The sequence below is a fragment of the Podarcis filfolensis genome, assembly GCF_964270895.1.
Source record: "Podarcis filfolensis genome assembly, chromosome: Z".
In the NCBI taxonomy this organism is placed as follows: domain Eukaryota; kingdom Metazoa; phylum Chordata; class Lepidosauria; order Squamata; family Lacertidae; genus Podarcis; species Podarcis filfolensis.
The window spans coordinates 20,359,970-20,376,750 of record NC_139617.1 but is presented as its reverse complement, the minus strand read 5'-3'; the positions used below and the strand labels follow the sequence as shown (position 1 = coordinate 20,376,750).

General features: G+C 42.3%; 1 protein-coding gene across 1 annotated transcript in view; it reads right to left on the bottom strand.

The window, feature by feature from the left end:
- The window catches only part of CHM (CHM Rab escort protein), a 76,187-nt gene extending 61,156 nt beyond the window's left edge, over window positions 1-15,031 (bottom strand). Inside the window, exons 1-2 of the mRNA XM_083595967.1 lie at window positions 14,882-15,031; window positions 4,733-4,799 (exon numbers count right to left, since the gene is read on the bottom strand). Of these exons, the coding sequence (XP_083452093.1) occupies window positions 4,733-4,799; window positions 14,882-14,930 (116 nt within the window). The 5' untranslated portion in view covers window positions 14,931-15,031. The remainder of the gene's footprint in view (window positions 1-4,732; window positions 4,800-14,881) is intronic.
- Between the last annotated feature and the right edge of the window lie 1,750 nt (window positions 15,032-16,781).

Below are 16,781 nucleotides of genomic sequence, written 5' to 3'. Positions count from 1 at the left end.
GATATTCCAAACAAAAGTGCAATCCCAGATATTCTATGGAATACCGCTATGGGTCCAAGCATATAATAGTGATTTAAAAAAGATTCACTCCAGCTTTCTGAGACGTATTCTTGGACTCCCAGCTGTGACCAAATATGAAACAATGTGTGCAGAAATAGGCATACACACAATGGAATATTGGGCCTGGTCCACCTCAATAAAGTACTGGTTACGCTGCCATTTTCGCTGCCCTCCATCAAGTCTGCTCGCTGATTTGCTCAAAGACTCCTACAAATCAAGATGGTATCAGTACCTCGAAAAAAAGATTGAATCTTTAGGCATCGAGCTGGAGCCCCTGTACAATTCTAATGAGCAATACATTTTCCATAATATCCTAACTAGACTAAAGGATGTCGAGAGGCAAAATATTATGGCAGCTGTAAACAAAATTTGTTCGCCCATATTCTATGATTTAAATATCTTAGATAGCAGAGCCAATTACGTCACCAAATTAATAATTCCAGCCCAACGTAGGGCTTTTATGCTGGCCCGTTTGAATGTTTTTCCCTCAGCATTTGTCAGGGGAAGATATCAAAACATCCCTAGAAACAAGAGATTCTGCAGATGTTTTATGAATGTCCCGGACACGGTAGAGCACATTCTCTTTCAGTGCCCATTGTACAGTACGCTCCGTCAACGCGTGCTGTCCCCTCTTTTGGGTGGTCTGGAGCCCCAACAAGGTGAATGTGTGGGATTCTGCCTATCCGACGTTGACCAAAGGGTAACGGCGGGGGTAGCCGAGTTTTTGGTAGCAGTCCTCCAAGGAGCAGGTTAACAAGGAAAACCACTGATTTTATATGTATATAAATATATATGTATGTAGCCAACTGCTGCCTTTCTGTATATATCTCAAGGCTTTTATATGTTACTTTTTCTTTTATCGTTTTATTTGTATAATGCCTAATAAAGGTTTGAATAAGTAAGAATTGAAAATAAAAATATTAAAAAGAGGGACTTTCCTTCCAAGAATGAGGGATAAATTTGGCTTGGAACTATTCTGTTATATCTAGTATTTCACTAAGGCACCTATACTGAGGTTTTGGTAATACCCAAACTTACGTTTATGTCAAATGGTTTAACTGATTAAAAAAGCAAAGTGAGACAGCTGCCTATTCCTGCATTGCAGGAATATGGACTAGAAGATCCTCAGGGTCCCTTCCAACTCCAGAATTCTATGATTCTATGAATGTAACAAGTAAGCTGACTAGAGAGCAGTGAAGGGAAGTGGGGAGGATCTATCTATTCCCACCTGCCCCCAGTTTTCCAACTAGATTTAGGTAAGTGTATAAAGGGTTGGAGCCAAAGCAATTTTTACTTTGTGGTTACAAACCTTTGTGCACTTAGCTGGGAGTAAGCTCCACTAAACAAAGCGTGCAATATTTTGCAGACTGCTATGTAAATTTCATAAATATGCCAAACAGGACAATTTTATATGCCAACTAAGATATGAAGAAACCATTTTATGTTGTCAAAGCAGTAATAAGTTTAAGTTTGATAAGAAAGAAAGTGTTGCATATGTTTATATTTTCCCCAAAATCTCCAGCGCCCCCACAAAAAGAACTAGGAAGAAATCCCCCACCCTAAGCTTCAAATTTTCTGGAGGTTTTACATCCCTAGTTCAACAGCTTATTTCTTTGTACTGTGACAAAATGATTAGACTCATAAACCAAATTTTACTGTCAGACACGAAATAGACAACCTGAAGAAATATGCTGCCTTCCCTTTGCTTTGGTTATTCCACCAATGCATCCAGAATTTACGAACAAGAGCAAAGTCCCCTAAAACAAGAACATTTGGGGGAGGGGGGGAGGGGAGGAGGGAGGTCACTAGGAAGAAAGATCTTCATGCATAAACAAATCGCTTTCACAACTGCATTCAATTCTCAACTTTCACAACTTCAAATTTAAAGTCAATGCCAAGTCTCACGTTCCGAATTGCAAATTACTTTTCTAAATCACTTAGCATCTATCCTTGAAATTTCACACGTCAACAGCTCATTAATATCTACAGTAAATGTAGCTCTCTGAAAAAGAACCACATTTTTTTTCCAAAAACATTTTATTGAGACGGATAGCTAGCACCCAGAAATAGAGCCCCCTTCAATTACAATTTGGCAGAAGCTAACTTTGGTTTTAAAACATGACTACCGGAATTTATGGCCAGGCTGCAATGGAAGTGACTATTTTGAATAAGATTAGCTGTTCTTGATGGGGGATGCTTGGACAGTGTTTATAAATCAACAGAGGTGCTACTCAGTGGTTTATAATGGTCCACTTCAGACCATCTACCATCATCACATAAGCGGTATATTATGATAAACGCAAAACAGTGGCGGGAGATTAAAAGTAATAAGATCCACCCAGGGTAATGAATCCAGGCAGCACTGGCACACAAAGTACTTCAAAAGTTTCATTTGACTCACAGCTTCTCGCTGCCCCCCTCCCATTATGCTTTCTATCTAACTCCTATCAGAAAGGAGAGATTTAAAGTTTACACAGCATAGCGAGGATCAGATTTACAAGTGGGACCAATATTCCATTCCTCCTTCTCGTATGCCATAACACCCAAGAATATTGTTTAGGATTTATGGATTTAAATTTTGAGGAGCAAATCCAACTGGTAGTTTTCATCTTTTATTTCTCCAAATTTTAGTTTTATTTATTGATGGAGGCCTATCCCTGTCTTGCAAACGCTCTTAGAAGCAACAGGTAGCTGTCCAGCCAGTATAAATGAAAGTGGGAAATGTGTTTTATGCAATTTGATCTGGAAGGACTCAGAACACATAGCTACTGTAACGGGAGGGGGAAACATCCCATTGTAAGCTGCATTTCAATAGAAGATGAGAATTATTAGATACGTTTTACTTACTCAAAGTGTTCAGACAGTGCTTTAGACAGTTGACAATTCTTAATACATTTTTCCAGGTCCATTTCTCATTTACCGGGAGATTGGAAAACCACTTGTTCTGGATAGGGTTGCACTACCTCTGAAGGAGCAAGAGTGTAGCTTGGGGGGGGTGTACTCCTGGATACATCTTTGTCATTAGAGGCCCAAGTATTCTCTGTGGGTATGAGTGCATTTTACCAACTTAGCCTGGTTCACTAGCTGCGGCTATTCCTGGACAGGGATAGCCTGATCATTGTAGTACGTGTGGTGGTAACCTCAAAGTTGGATTGCTGCAATGCACTTTACATGGGGCTGCCCTTCAGCCTGGTTTGAAAGCTCCAGCTGGAGCAGAATGTAGCATATGGATTGCTGATGGAGGCATCTGGCAAACAACATGTGACACTATTGTTAAAGCATCTGCACTGGCTGCCCATCTACTACTCAGCCAGCTTCAAGTTCCCTGTATCAATTTACAAAGCCCTGAACAAGTTATGCCTGAATCCTTATATCCCAGCTCAATCAAAGGATTCGGGTGGTGCTGTGGTCCAAACGACTGAGCCTCTTGGACTTGCTGATCAGAAGGTTGGCAGTTCGAATCCACATGATGGGGTGAGCTCTCATTGATCTGTCCCAGCTCCTGCCAACCTAGCAGTTTGAAAGCGCACCAGTACAAGTAGATAAAAAGGTACAACTGGAATGGGAAATGGTGTTTCCATGCACTCTGGTACTCATCACAGTCCTCCATACACCAGTAGCATTTTAGTCATGTGGCCACATGACCCAGAAAGCTGTCTGTGGACAAACGCCAGCTCCCTCGGCCTGAAAAGTGTGATGACCGCAGCAACCCCATAGTTGTGTTTGACTGGATTTAACCGTTATCCCAGCTCAATCACTGCAGGAGCATTGTTGGTTGTACACTGAGTTGTTGAGGCTCGATTGACAATAATAAAATGAACCTGTAGTGCTACTGGCCCAGTACTGTGAAATATTCTTCCAACAGGGATTCAACAGGCACCTTCTGAGCCACCTTTTAAACACCTGCTGAAAACCTCTCTATTCCATCAGGCTTATGCAGGCAATTAAGCCATCATATTTCCACAATAGTTAGCCGGTTTTTGACGGTAACCTTTTATAGTGTTTTTACTGTATGGCTTTATATGTATAATTGTTGTAAACCACTCTGATATTCTTTAGGAATAACAGTATATAAATAGATTTATTCACTGAAAATACATGCACAGTTTTGAAATCAGAAGGCAATTTTAAGTGTATTCAAGAACATGTAAAATAGTGTTAGGTCCTGCCTATGTCTGAGCCTTCCTACCATTCCTCTGCCAATCCCAATTCAGAGAAGGGTGATATTCAGTTGTTATTCCCTCACAGGCTAATACCATGGCTAAGGAGAGATTTGCAGACTCTCACACACTCTCCCGCAAATGTTCTCACTCCTGGAAGAGGTGAACAACTGACATATGAGAGTCCATGTTTTCCTACTTATTTATTAAAGTATTTCTTATTCATCATTCATCACAAGGTCCCATATAAGCAATGAGATATTGAAAGGGGTGAGGGAATCTCACCCAAAAGCTCCAGTGTAAACTGCAGAAAAGGGGGATATTTAAACTCATTCCAGGGGAATGTGTCTCAGATAATATAATGTTGTTTAGTGACCACAACAAAAATAAATGTCCCTAAAGATATTATACTACAGTTAATACAAGGTGAAATCACAATCTGTTATGCCAAAAAGACAAGCATTAAGTCCCACAACATGTAACAAAAGATGGCAATTAGGTAGAAGACTTACGAATCCACATGGAGAACCCGCTGGCCGCTTCTTGAACATGCGGCTGCTATGATAGATTCAGGCAAACCTGTAAGGGAGAGAGAAATGGGCACCACTGTTATACCAGACCAGCTGAGAGCTGCCCCTTCTGGCACATCCTCCCTACATTCAGAGGAAGGAATCATGAAGCTTTTAATGGGGGGGGTCTAATATTTTAAAGATCTCTTTTCCATCCCTGTTTTCCTCTTCTCCCCCACCTTTAGGCACACATTCCAGCCAGGCAAAAGCACTCAAGAAGAGCACAGAGCAGGAGTGGGGAAGGGTGCTGCATGGGGAAGTTGAGTCCCAAGGGCTATATAAAGCAGTCCAGAGGGCTACATTTGGTCCCAGGGCTCAAGGTTCCTCACCCTTGTTCTATGTGCACATAACAGGGTTACTTTTGCTTCTGCACTGTAATGGAAATCGACACCAAAGCTGTCTATCATGTAAGACCATAAAGAAGACCAAGCCGAAGCCTTGTAGATGAGCTTTACGCAAGTTCAGCAAAATGACTCCATAACAAGATCAGAAATCGGTATGAAACCAGGAAGCATTCTAATCTATTTCATATCTTCAGGTGCCCTTAAGGTAGAAATTCAGACTTTCAGCAACTTTTTAGTCATTTTTAAGGCCTACCTTTTTGACAGATAGTGGAAGATTTAATCTCAGCTGGCAAAAGGGAGGGGGGGAGTTATGAAGGTTCAATGCAAGTTCCCAACATCAATGGCTGTTTTGTTGTGATGGAACACCATTTTAACACTTGGGTTTTACCCCAGGGTGGGGAGGAGAAAAAGGATTGCTATGCTAGGAATAGATGAAAGTTTATTTTGCCTAGTAGACAATTCTGAAGGCATTGGGAGTTTCACACCACAGGCCAGGATCCTTTTTCCTTTAGCAGTGTTTCAAACTTACACAAGTGTCCCCAGTTCTATGAGCCAATTAGCATATTGATTTCCATTGAAGAAACACTATTTGGGCGAAGCTTCCAGCTACTTTCGTTGACACATTGCCGGTATCTCGGAATGGTGCATTGCAACAGACAACGCCTGTAGTTTATGCTTGTTTGGCTACACGAGCTTTTCAAATACCTTTAAATCTTAAAGCAATGCATACCAAGATTTCAAAATCACCATCTGTAATCAAGTAACAACCACCTTGCATTTGCTACCTTTCATCCAGAAATCCCTATGAGCTATTTTACGGGTTTAATATAAAAGGCTTTTTGCTGTCAGATTTGAAAGTAATATTAATAAAATGTTAGCAGTTTATAATCTAGGAAATGAATGCTGGATGCAACTGTAAAGGAAAAGGAGGCAAAATTACCCTTTTCCAATTTGGGATGGGGCAACCTTCCAACTAAATTTGAGTTCGTCTAAAGAGCTTTGACTTAAAACATTACCAAGAAGCATTTTAAATATTTAGCGATGAGCTTGGAAGTTGCAGATTCAAAGTTTGATCAAGAGGAGAAGAGCTAGTCATAATATCACTGGTATATTGTTTAAACAACTGATAATTCAGGCCTCAGATTGGTCTTATGCATCACTCCACCAGGCTGTCCTAACCAAAATGGCAGCCAACACTGTATGACTCAAACATATGATCAAGGTACTGAAAACAAAGTTTATTAAATGCCCATATGCTGGTGCAGCAAGCTGCTCACCATGGACACGGCCTCTAGATGAACAGAAAAGGATTAAGCAAACAGTGAATGTGGAAAAGGGGCAATGAGTGCTTTTCCACATAGTGAGTGGGCAAGAAGATGCTATGACTTTACTTAGCATGCCAGGTTCTCAACATGCTGGAGCATGTCACCAGTGATGGAAGCCCCAAAGGTGCTGAGTCCAAACACTCACAGTGAGCCTGCCAGTCAGGAGCATCTTGAGCCAGAGACACCTAAACTGGGATTCCCGGAAGAACCAGCTCCCTTTACACCAGAGGCCCCATGCATCCCAGTGCCTGCTTGCCAGCACAGACAATACAATGCAGGAGCTGACTTAGAGGCAACTGAGAGCTAGGCTGAAGGATTGCTCATCAGGAAGTGGGTGGAGCCTCAGAGGAGCATAGAAGGTCTGCTTGGAGCTATCCAAGGTACTGCAACTCCAACCTGACCAAAAAAACCAAAAAGCACCTGTTGTGGTCAGGCGTCACACTGACACCATACATCATCATCATCATTACTACTACTACTATTTATTACCCACTCTTCACCAGAAGATCCCAGGGCAGGTTACAACAATTAAAACACAGCATTAATATTAAAGCATAATATAACACTGTATGAACAAAAATAAGGTGGGTCCAAAAAATACACATCTCAAGTGTCAAAAGCCAGGGTGAACAGGTGTGTCTTCAGCATTCACTGAAAGCTGTATAATGAAAGAGACAGATGCACCTGTGTGGGGAAGAAGTTCCACAGCTTAGGGGCTGCCACATAGAAGGCCCTTTCCCAGGTCACCACCCCCTGAGCCTCTGAGGGCAGAGAAACTACGCTCTGCAGATCTTAGTGCCCAAGAGGATCTGTAGGGAAGAAGATGCTCTTTCAAGTATTTGGGACGTGAGTCATTTAGGGCTTTACACACTAATGTGAGCACTAACTAACAACCAGTTAAAGCTCTGTTACACCATACTTCCCCAGAAAACTGTAGTTTGTTAAGTGTGCTGGGAGTTGTTAGGTTAGGGGCCCCTCATAAAGCTACAATTCCCAACACTTAACAAACTGCAGTTCATAAGACCTCAGCCCTTTTCCACCTGAGTTCTCCTTGTCTTGTCACCCTAGCAATGTGGGGGCCACTGCACTAAACACTCTTCCTGACCCACAGAGCTGTAATGGGGTGCCCCCGTGCCAGGTTCAGTGCACACCAGGGCTGCCTCAGGGCATCAGATGTTATTTTCACAGCCCAAAAAGGCATTAAGTTGCAGCATCTCCCACACTACAAAAGGTAGATTAAGAAAGGGGTCCTGCAGACAGGTAGTATGCCAAAAAGAAAACTGGTTTACACAATGGACCCCCCTTGCCCCCCAAAAGAAAACACTGACTGTGGCTCTGCAGGTGAGATATTCCTGCTAACTTTAGAGAACTGACTCCTTTGCTGCTCTAATATGATTTAGTTCAGTAGAATCCTAGTTCAGTAGAGTTGGCAGGGGTCACTATGGTCATCTAGTCCAACCCCCTACAATGCAGGAATCTTTTGCCCAACATGGGGCTCAAAATTCAACAGAGCACCTGGGATTGCACCTTTTTCCCTATAAATTCCTGCCCACAGCCATCCCTGGGTGGGCTCAAACCACCAACCTTAACAGCCAGACACACTGAACCACTGCGCCACAGAGACATTTCCATTATTCTGTAACACAGGGTTAGCAAAACTGTGGCCCTCCAGATGTTTTTGGAATGCAACTCATATCCCCCCCCCCATATCATTGGTGCTGCTGGCGGGGGCTGAAGGGAGCTGGAACCTAGCAACATCTGAAGGGCCACAGCTTCCTCAACCCTTTTTTATAAAATCTTCCTGGTGAGCCCTACAACAAAGTGGCAAATCTTTTTCAGGCCTCCAGGATTAATGTGTCTCAATTCTAGCTCAGGGATGGGGAAGTTGTGGCTCTCCAGATGTTGCTGGACTCGCATCAGCCCCAGTCAGGATGGCCAGTGGCTGGGGCTGATGGGAGTTGTATTCCAGCAACAAATGAAGAGCCACAGATTTCCTCACCCCTGCCAACCATCTCCACAGAGTTTTAGCTAACCTTGTATCACAAGCAAGGAGAGCTAGAACTTAAGCCAATAACCTACTTCAGAAGCTCACAAATCTGTATGGCATTGAATAAAATAGCTATATGACAATATGAAAAACAAGTTCACACCATCTAGTTTTGAGAGTTCCCCACCCCCCACCCTGTGCCAGATGCTTAAATATTTGCTTGCGTAAAACGAAGCCCACTTGCTTACAAAAATTTGAACTATGAAAACATTACAGCAGGAAATGCATTATGATGAAACTGAGGAAGATCATGCACCTAAATATTCAGTGGTAAACAAAATATTTAAGGTTGTGTATGTGTGACAAAGTGTGTGTGAGAGTGTGTGTGTTTTGCAGGGAGCTAAAACCGGCGCCCCCAATGTTTCACTTTGTACCTCATCTTTTGGTTAGTTTGCCACAATAGATTTTTAAAACTGTATTAGTATCTGGAATTGATTTTTCTTAACACTATACTTACATAAGATAAACATAAAATAAAGTACTACCACCACTCCCGGCATATCGAACAATAAATAATAGATTCCCCTGACAGAACTTTGATGACTGGGCAAAGCCCAAATGCTTTCAGCCAAAATCATATGGAGCCATAAATCACTCTTTATTTTATAGAATATTTCAAAATGGATCCCTGCTTTCTACCTTGAAAGTCATTTCATGTGTTATTTATAACTAGAGAAGACTAGAAAAAGAAAAGAGGGGGGAAATGCATGGAACCAGGAAATTTACAGTGACTCTTTTTTTTTAAGAATAACTTCTTTTTCAGAGACAGAAAAAGAGGGGGGGAATAGATTGACTCGGGCACAAAGAAAGAGAACCCAAACTCTTTTCAGAAGGGAATGTGTTTTATCTGATAACTTAACAGATTTGCGATTTAGTTTTACTGGTTATAATGCTAGAACTCTTGTCCTCATTTCAAGCTGTGGTTCCTGTGGTGGAGAAGACAGTCGGATCAGCGTGAAGGGTAGGCGTAACCATGGACAACTGGGGATGGACCCAGAGGAACAGAGCTGGTCATATCATAGTCCCAGAATATTAAGGAGTCATCAAGGGAGGAGGGCTCTGGGGAGGGATACAGTGGGATGCCTTCTCCACGCCCCATTCTGTCTCCCTGTCATCTACCTCAGTGCTTCGTGCTCATCTTGTCAGCGGCTTCAAAGCCAACTTCAACTCCGAATCTGGCTTTACCTCTAGAACTACGAGGGCCTTCCCCCAGCTTACTTTCCCAAGAGGAGCCTGCTGCCCCATCTGCTCCAGAAGTGTTGCTAATGCCTCTTCTGTCGTCTAGGTCATGGAGAAGCCAGAGTAGGCATGACCAGACAATGCAGGCTCAGCCTTCTCCAAGGAGTGTTTGTTTGCTTGCCCAGTCCAAGGAACAGCCTGATTTGCAGCACCAAGTTGTGCCTGCCCCATTCCTATATAATGGAATTGCAGGGGACATGTCACTTACTGGATCAACATCTTAGCTTAACTGGCTTTGCATGGAACCTACTGTGTCTTCTAACTCTTGCTTCTTCTTCTTTTTTACTATGTACCAATTTCAGCAATCAGGAATTTATGTGCAGTATTCATATCTACAATCTGAGTTCAAGTTCTTCATTCAGTGAGAACCAGGACACAAGTGTTCCTCTTACACTACTTAAATTTCAGCAGTAACACAACAATGAATGCCATCACACATGCTGCCATTCTCTCACCCTTTCCACATATTACCTCATGATTCACCATATGGTATGGTGAATACTACCCAAAATTTCATGAAGGGGTTGTGTGATTTATTAATACCACAAGAAACAAACAATGCTAAAACCAAACAGGGAAAATACAGAATGAAGACAAGTCTTTCATTTTCAACCTACATCCCTAGAGTTTAAAAATTTTGCACTCTCAGAATCCAAACTTAACTCCCCAATGAGTCCCATCAAACTCTACTTAAAAGGCTGCACTTCCAAATTATCTATTTATGTTCCAAAGTCAACTAGTGTTGTGAGCTAGAACAGGAATGGGGAACCTCAAGTCTTAAGGTCCCAGTGCTGCCCCAGGCCACACACACACTGAGCCACAACCTTCACGAGCCCTGGCTTGCACTCTCCTTGAATTTTTCTGCCTGGCTACAATGCATCCTTGGATCAGAGGAGGGATATGTGAATTTGTAGAAACTAACCTTCTGTACATAGGGAAATTCACATTCATTGTTTTGCCCATTTTTGTCTCTGGGCCTGCCTACCCCCAGCACTCAGCTCCTGAAAGGGAATGTGGCTCTCAGGCTGAAAAAAAAGTTCCCTAGTCCTGAGCTACAATATCTGACAGTAGCATTCAATAGTGAAAAACACAAACACTTTCAGAAGCATGCAGCTGGAGCTAATCAGCCCACTGATCACAATATTACCTTGTATTTAAGCCATAGGCGACAAGGAACTGAGTGAAGGCAACTGTATGAAATTCCATATATAAGAGTGAAAGGGCTGGGAGGGAAGGGGTAGAACACTACCTCTGCAACAAACAAGAAACACAGAGGGCAGCCAGGGGGCAGAATTCTCCATCCATCCTCTACCAGTCCCCAGCAAACTAGTGTATACATACAGTGGTACCTTGGTTTACGAACTTAATCCGTTCCGGAAGTCTGTTCTTAAACCAAAGAGTTCTTAAACCAAGGCGTGCTTTCCCATAGCAGCGGGGGACTCAATTTACAAATGGAACACACACAACAAGAAGCGGAACATGTTCTTATTCCAAAGCAAAGTTCACAAACCAAGACACCTACTTCCAGGTTTGCAGCGTTCTTAATCCAAGTTGTTCATAAACTAAGCTGTTCTTAAACCAAGGTACCACTGTATTTCGCAGGCTAGTTACTTCTGGCAGCTTATTCACCAGTCTGTACTAATACAAGCATCCTTATTTAAACTGGAATAACAAGAACTTTGGTGGTACCAATGTACCAAGAAGGTAAAGAGGGCCACATTTCCTAGCAGGCATCCTTCTGGGGGCCACATGTCAGTGCTGGGTGAGGCAACATATCTGACTCTTATCTTTACACTATAGGCTACATTCCAACTACACAAAAATCAGAGGCTTCTACATGTACATCTCTCCATATGTAAAGGAGGCATTCCCTGGGGAGAGTTCTGAGGGTCAGAGAGAAAGGCTTGGAGGTGCCGGATGGAGGCTTCTCATTGGCACTGTTTACTTTCTGCCAGGAGCCGAGGACTGGGTAGGAGGCAAAGCTCAACTGTGATGCTGCTATTAGTAAACAAAGTCCTAAACGACTTGGGGTTATATTTAATGTTCATCATACTCAGAGCAGACACACTGAAATTTATGAACAGGACTAACTTTGGTCCATTACTTTCAATGGGTTCACTCCAAGTAGAACTTAACTGGATACAACCAGTGCAGCTGAAGCACCTGAGAAAGCGCTGGTCTAATGCCAATGTTTTGTCCCAGAGATGAGGAACTTGTGGTCCTCCAGATGTTGTTGGACTACAACTCCCATTATACTTGACCACTGGTCACAGAGGAACGTTTGGAAGGCTGCATTCACTTCCCTAGGCTAAAGTTCTCCACTGCTGACCTAGGCGAATGGTGGGTTCTCCCCCACAGAAATATTCGGGGAAAGCTAGAGCATCCCCAAATAACAGCTGTCTAACTTCTGGATTTCCTGTACCGAGCAGGGAGCTGGACTAGACGGCATGCAAGGTCTCTTTTGTGTCATTTATCTCCCAACTTCAGGCCCAAATTCATAAAATGGGAAGCATTATGACCAACATACCTACCAACCACACAGGACTATTTGGAAGGTGAGGAAAAGTCTGCTGTGGAACATTATTTTTAAATACATTCAGCATACAGCAGTTATTTGATATACACAGAGCACAAGTATTAACAGAACGTCTCCATCCAAACACACACACACATACACAAAATTCAATTCATTATGGCATTAGCTTTCATGGACTGAATATTGTTGTTGCTACTCATTAATCACCTTCCACATTATGAGGCACAAAAATATAATAAAAACAGCACCAAAAATAACAGAAGATTAAACAAAAAGAAACAATACAAAGTGGACACCTATAGCAGATACCTATTCATTCAGCTGAGAAAGCTTGTCAGAGCAAAAATGTCTTTAATTGTTTCCAGAAAGTGCAGATGGGAGACACCTGTCATATCTCAACAGGAATGTCATGCCACAGAACAGGGCAACCACAGTGAAAGCCCTGCTCCATGTTACTGTGGAGTGGGCTTCCAATATCTTTGAAACTTGAAGGAGAAGCTCTCCTGAAGACTGCAGTGGCTTACCGGGTACATAAGGGACAATGCATTCTCTCAAGAGCCAACAGAGAATCTTAAATGAATAAGAAGCCAGGGTGAGAGGAAGGAGATTGTTAGGGTCTGATGCACAAGCAGCTGTGATACAGAAGAAAAAAACACATGGGGGAGGAGGCCAGGGGAGAAGTGAACACTAGGTGAAGCTACATCCTTCATATACAACCTCTGGCCATGGTCAGCAAGAGTTAACTGGGATTCATAGAAGCATAAAATTGTTGAGTTGGAAGGCATCAAGAGGGCAATCTAGTCCAACCCCCTGCAATGCAGAAATCTTTTTGCCCAATATGGGGCTCAGATCTACAAACCTGAGATTAAGAGTCTCATGTACTACTGGGATTGCCAATTTTACTTCTGGCATGACTCCTATGCAATGTCACAACAATCAGAATTTCAGCTGGTAAAGACTTTTCCATCACTTCATCTGCAGTCTAGGAAAAAGCTTCACCTGCTTTTGCTCATAACAAGACTTGGAGGCCCTGCAAAAAGGGAGGTGGACAACACTAGCTCGAAACCTTGCTTGTCTGTAGAATGTGTGGGTACATGGAAGCAAGCAGCTTGTTTTCAGCTTCAATTTCCTCTTTGTAAAGACAACCACAAAAACCCAGATGGTTGGTGGAGGTACCCTGGGTGAGAGGGAGGGAAGCAAAGAACTCCCAGAGTGAGAGACTGGGAGAAGAAAAAAAAAGCTCCAAGTGAGAGCTGGGAGGCTACACCACCTTCTGTGTGAGACAAAGGTTAAGCATTGCTTTTGAGGGAAGACTCTGCATTTTCTTTTCTCTGTCTAGGTTTTTATTTAGATTGGTTTCTTTTTGCCTTATTGCATCATGAAAAGGTTTTAAAAAACCCTATTTAGAAACACACGGACACACAACCACCACAACCAAACCTCAAAAACAATAATTACCTTGTGAAAGTGAACACAAGGACTTCACTGCACAACTCATAAGGTGGTGTGCAAATTATTATTTTTACTACTAATAATTATACTGTATTCAACATAGGAATTATACCAAGTAAGAGCTGTTTGACAGTTAGCAGGTTTGCCTCAAGCAATGGCTGTCTTTTGCTGGAGGTGTTTAAGCAGAGGCTGGCTGGCCATCTGTAAGAGATGCTGTAGTTAAATGCCTGCATCATGCAGGGGTTGGACTAGAGAACTCCAAGGTCCCTTCCAATGCCATGATTCTATGACGTGGCCTTAACAACACAGTAACTATGGTTTAATTGTGAGAGTGACTCCCTGTGCGGCTCTACGACTGCATTTTTATGTTGTGAACTGCCCTGAGATCTGCGAATGAAGGGTGGTATTTAATAAAATTTATTCATTAAACAAGTTTAATAATTTCACAAACAAGCCAATACTATGGCTTGCCATGTCACCCGAACGCTGGACCACAAGCCAAAAACAAACCAAGGTTTATTCTCAGATACTCCTATCTGATTGTTACTTTGGGATGAAGGGTGGGGCATAAATTGGATAAGTAACAATAATGATATCAAACAGGCAGGAAAGTTGAAGTATTTGAGAAGTCCTATATTTAATGAACTGAAAGGGGCTTTCCCTGAATCTACCAAAGCCGATTACATGAACAGTAGAGCAGACCCCCTCACAAGGTGGTGGACTCTCCTTGGAGGTTTTCAAGCAGAGGTTGGATGGTCATGGAGGGTTGGACTGGATGACCCTCAGAGTTCCTTCCAACTCTAAAATCCTGTGAACAGGCATTTCTTAAAACAGGTTACTGTGTTTTTAGGAAGATGGGGCTGCAATCCTAACCCCACTTACCTTGGAGCGAGCCTCCACTAGTTGCCCTTACTTCTGCACGTGAGGTAGGGAAAGGGACGTGAGGTACGGAAAATGCAAGGGGCAACGGAGGGCAGGTAAAATGGGGCCGGGGTCTCCCCCTGTGCGCCTCATTGCTGCTGCCCTAAAGCCCATCTCTCCTCCATACACACTTCAGCTTCTCACTTCCCAAAGACCAGCCACCCGCCAGCCACGTCTGATTCCCACGTTACATATACACGCGCGCAACCCTACCCACCCCGCCCTTACCCGTTCCTATGACCACCACATCAAACTCCGAGGGCAGGTTATCCGCCATCTTGGGAGGGGGAAAGCGGCCGCTGTCATACGGCAACGCCCCGCCCCTCCGCCCCGCTTGCGTGTCAGCTCCTGGCGGAAGTGAAGCTGCGAGCTAGCTTCGGGCACCGGACGCTATGGAGCGGAGGTTGTCGGCGGGGGTGGCGGTGCATTGTGGGTGATGTAGTCGTCCGCCTAGGCCTCACGAAACACCGTTTTACCTGGTAAAAAAAAAACCCTCTCCCAGGTAAAGGGAGGGAGAGAGGAGGGAACTATTATTTATTAAATGTAAATGTTCATCTGAAGAGCACAGGGAACTTTACAGTATAAAAACAACACAATACTAATGTAACGAAACAAAAAACAATAACATACACACCCCCTATCAAATGTCATGAATTAATGTGGCGCCAGATACTCTGGCCTCCAAATCCCATCAGCCCCAGCCGAGATGGTCAATGGGCAGGGATGATGGGAGTTGTAGTCCAGCAACGTCTGGCGGGAACTTTTTTGCATACAATACATACCTCTATAAATAACCATCAGTTCGCAGCCCGTGAAAAAAGCGTGAAAACTGAACCTCTCTTCGGTTAATATAAACTAAAACTATGCTGCTCAAAATTCTTGGATGGAATTTTGCTTTGCTTTTTAAAAAATGTTTTATCTTAGAGCCACCAGATTTCTGGATTGTCACAAACCACACAACTTTTGTTGACGCTCCTTACCTTCAATGGTACTGTATAGGGGAAAATAATATTGCCAGAAGCAAAGTTCCTTCCTTTCTTTGCCTTCTCCATACATGCATACGTAGACGAAAAAAGTTAATGCCTATTCAAATCATGGGCTGTTTTATCACCCATCACTGCTGTTTCAAAGGGTTACCAAGTGTGTTCGTGTGCATTTCAGTTCTTAACTGAATTTAGGGGGAAGCGGGGCAGATTGATACAGAAAAATTCAATCTCATATTTTATGTAACAAAAATGAGTCAAATAATAAAATTTTTGGCTTGATACATGACATAACTAATCAATATTATAATAGCAATCAAATGAACCATTAAAGTTAGAAGATAATGAGAATATAATGACTTCAGTAAAAAATGGGTTTTGTATCATTCTGCCCCACCTATGGGGCACTTTGATACATTGGAGGGAGACTTTGATACAAAGTGTAAATTGTATGAGAATGGTAGTTATTTGCAAAAAAATAATGAAAAACAATTTTTATTGTGAGAGATCATCATCAACCTTACAATTTGCTACCTAAAATCTAAATTATGTATCAAAACTAACAGTGTTTCACATATATCATAGACTTTATGGCAGGTTTTCTTAACAAAACATCAAAACTTATATTAATCTTTCCTCAAACACCTATCCATTTTTTCAAAAAAAAAAATTGGGAAAAACTTAAAAAGTATAAAAACTCACATTAGGTAGTCAAAAAACCGTAATTTAAACAAAAAGCTTATAAAAAAGAAGATAATTACTTGACGTTTAGCTTCTATTGCACATTATATCCACTTAAGTCAATAGAAAAAGTATAAAGAGATGATGTTCAAGATGTGCCCTTTGGGAAATTTGGTTTTGGCAAAGGCAAAACAACATCCTTGAAATCAACACTTGCCTTATCTTCTACAATGGGGAAGACAAACACACAAGATCCTGGGTTTTTCCAGAGAGGGACTTTGGCCACGTAGTAAACAACAGGGTTTTTTCTTTTCAAATTTAATGAGTTGAAAGATTTCATACAAACTTGTATATCGGGGCACTATTGTACACTAGCGGGGCACTTTTATATGTATCAATGTGCCCCATGTCTTAGTGTATCAAAGTGCCCCAACAGACATTTTTTTAAAAAACTAACAATTATT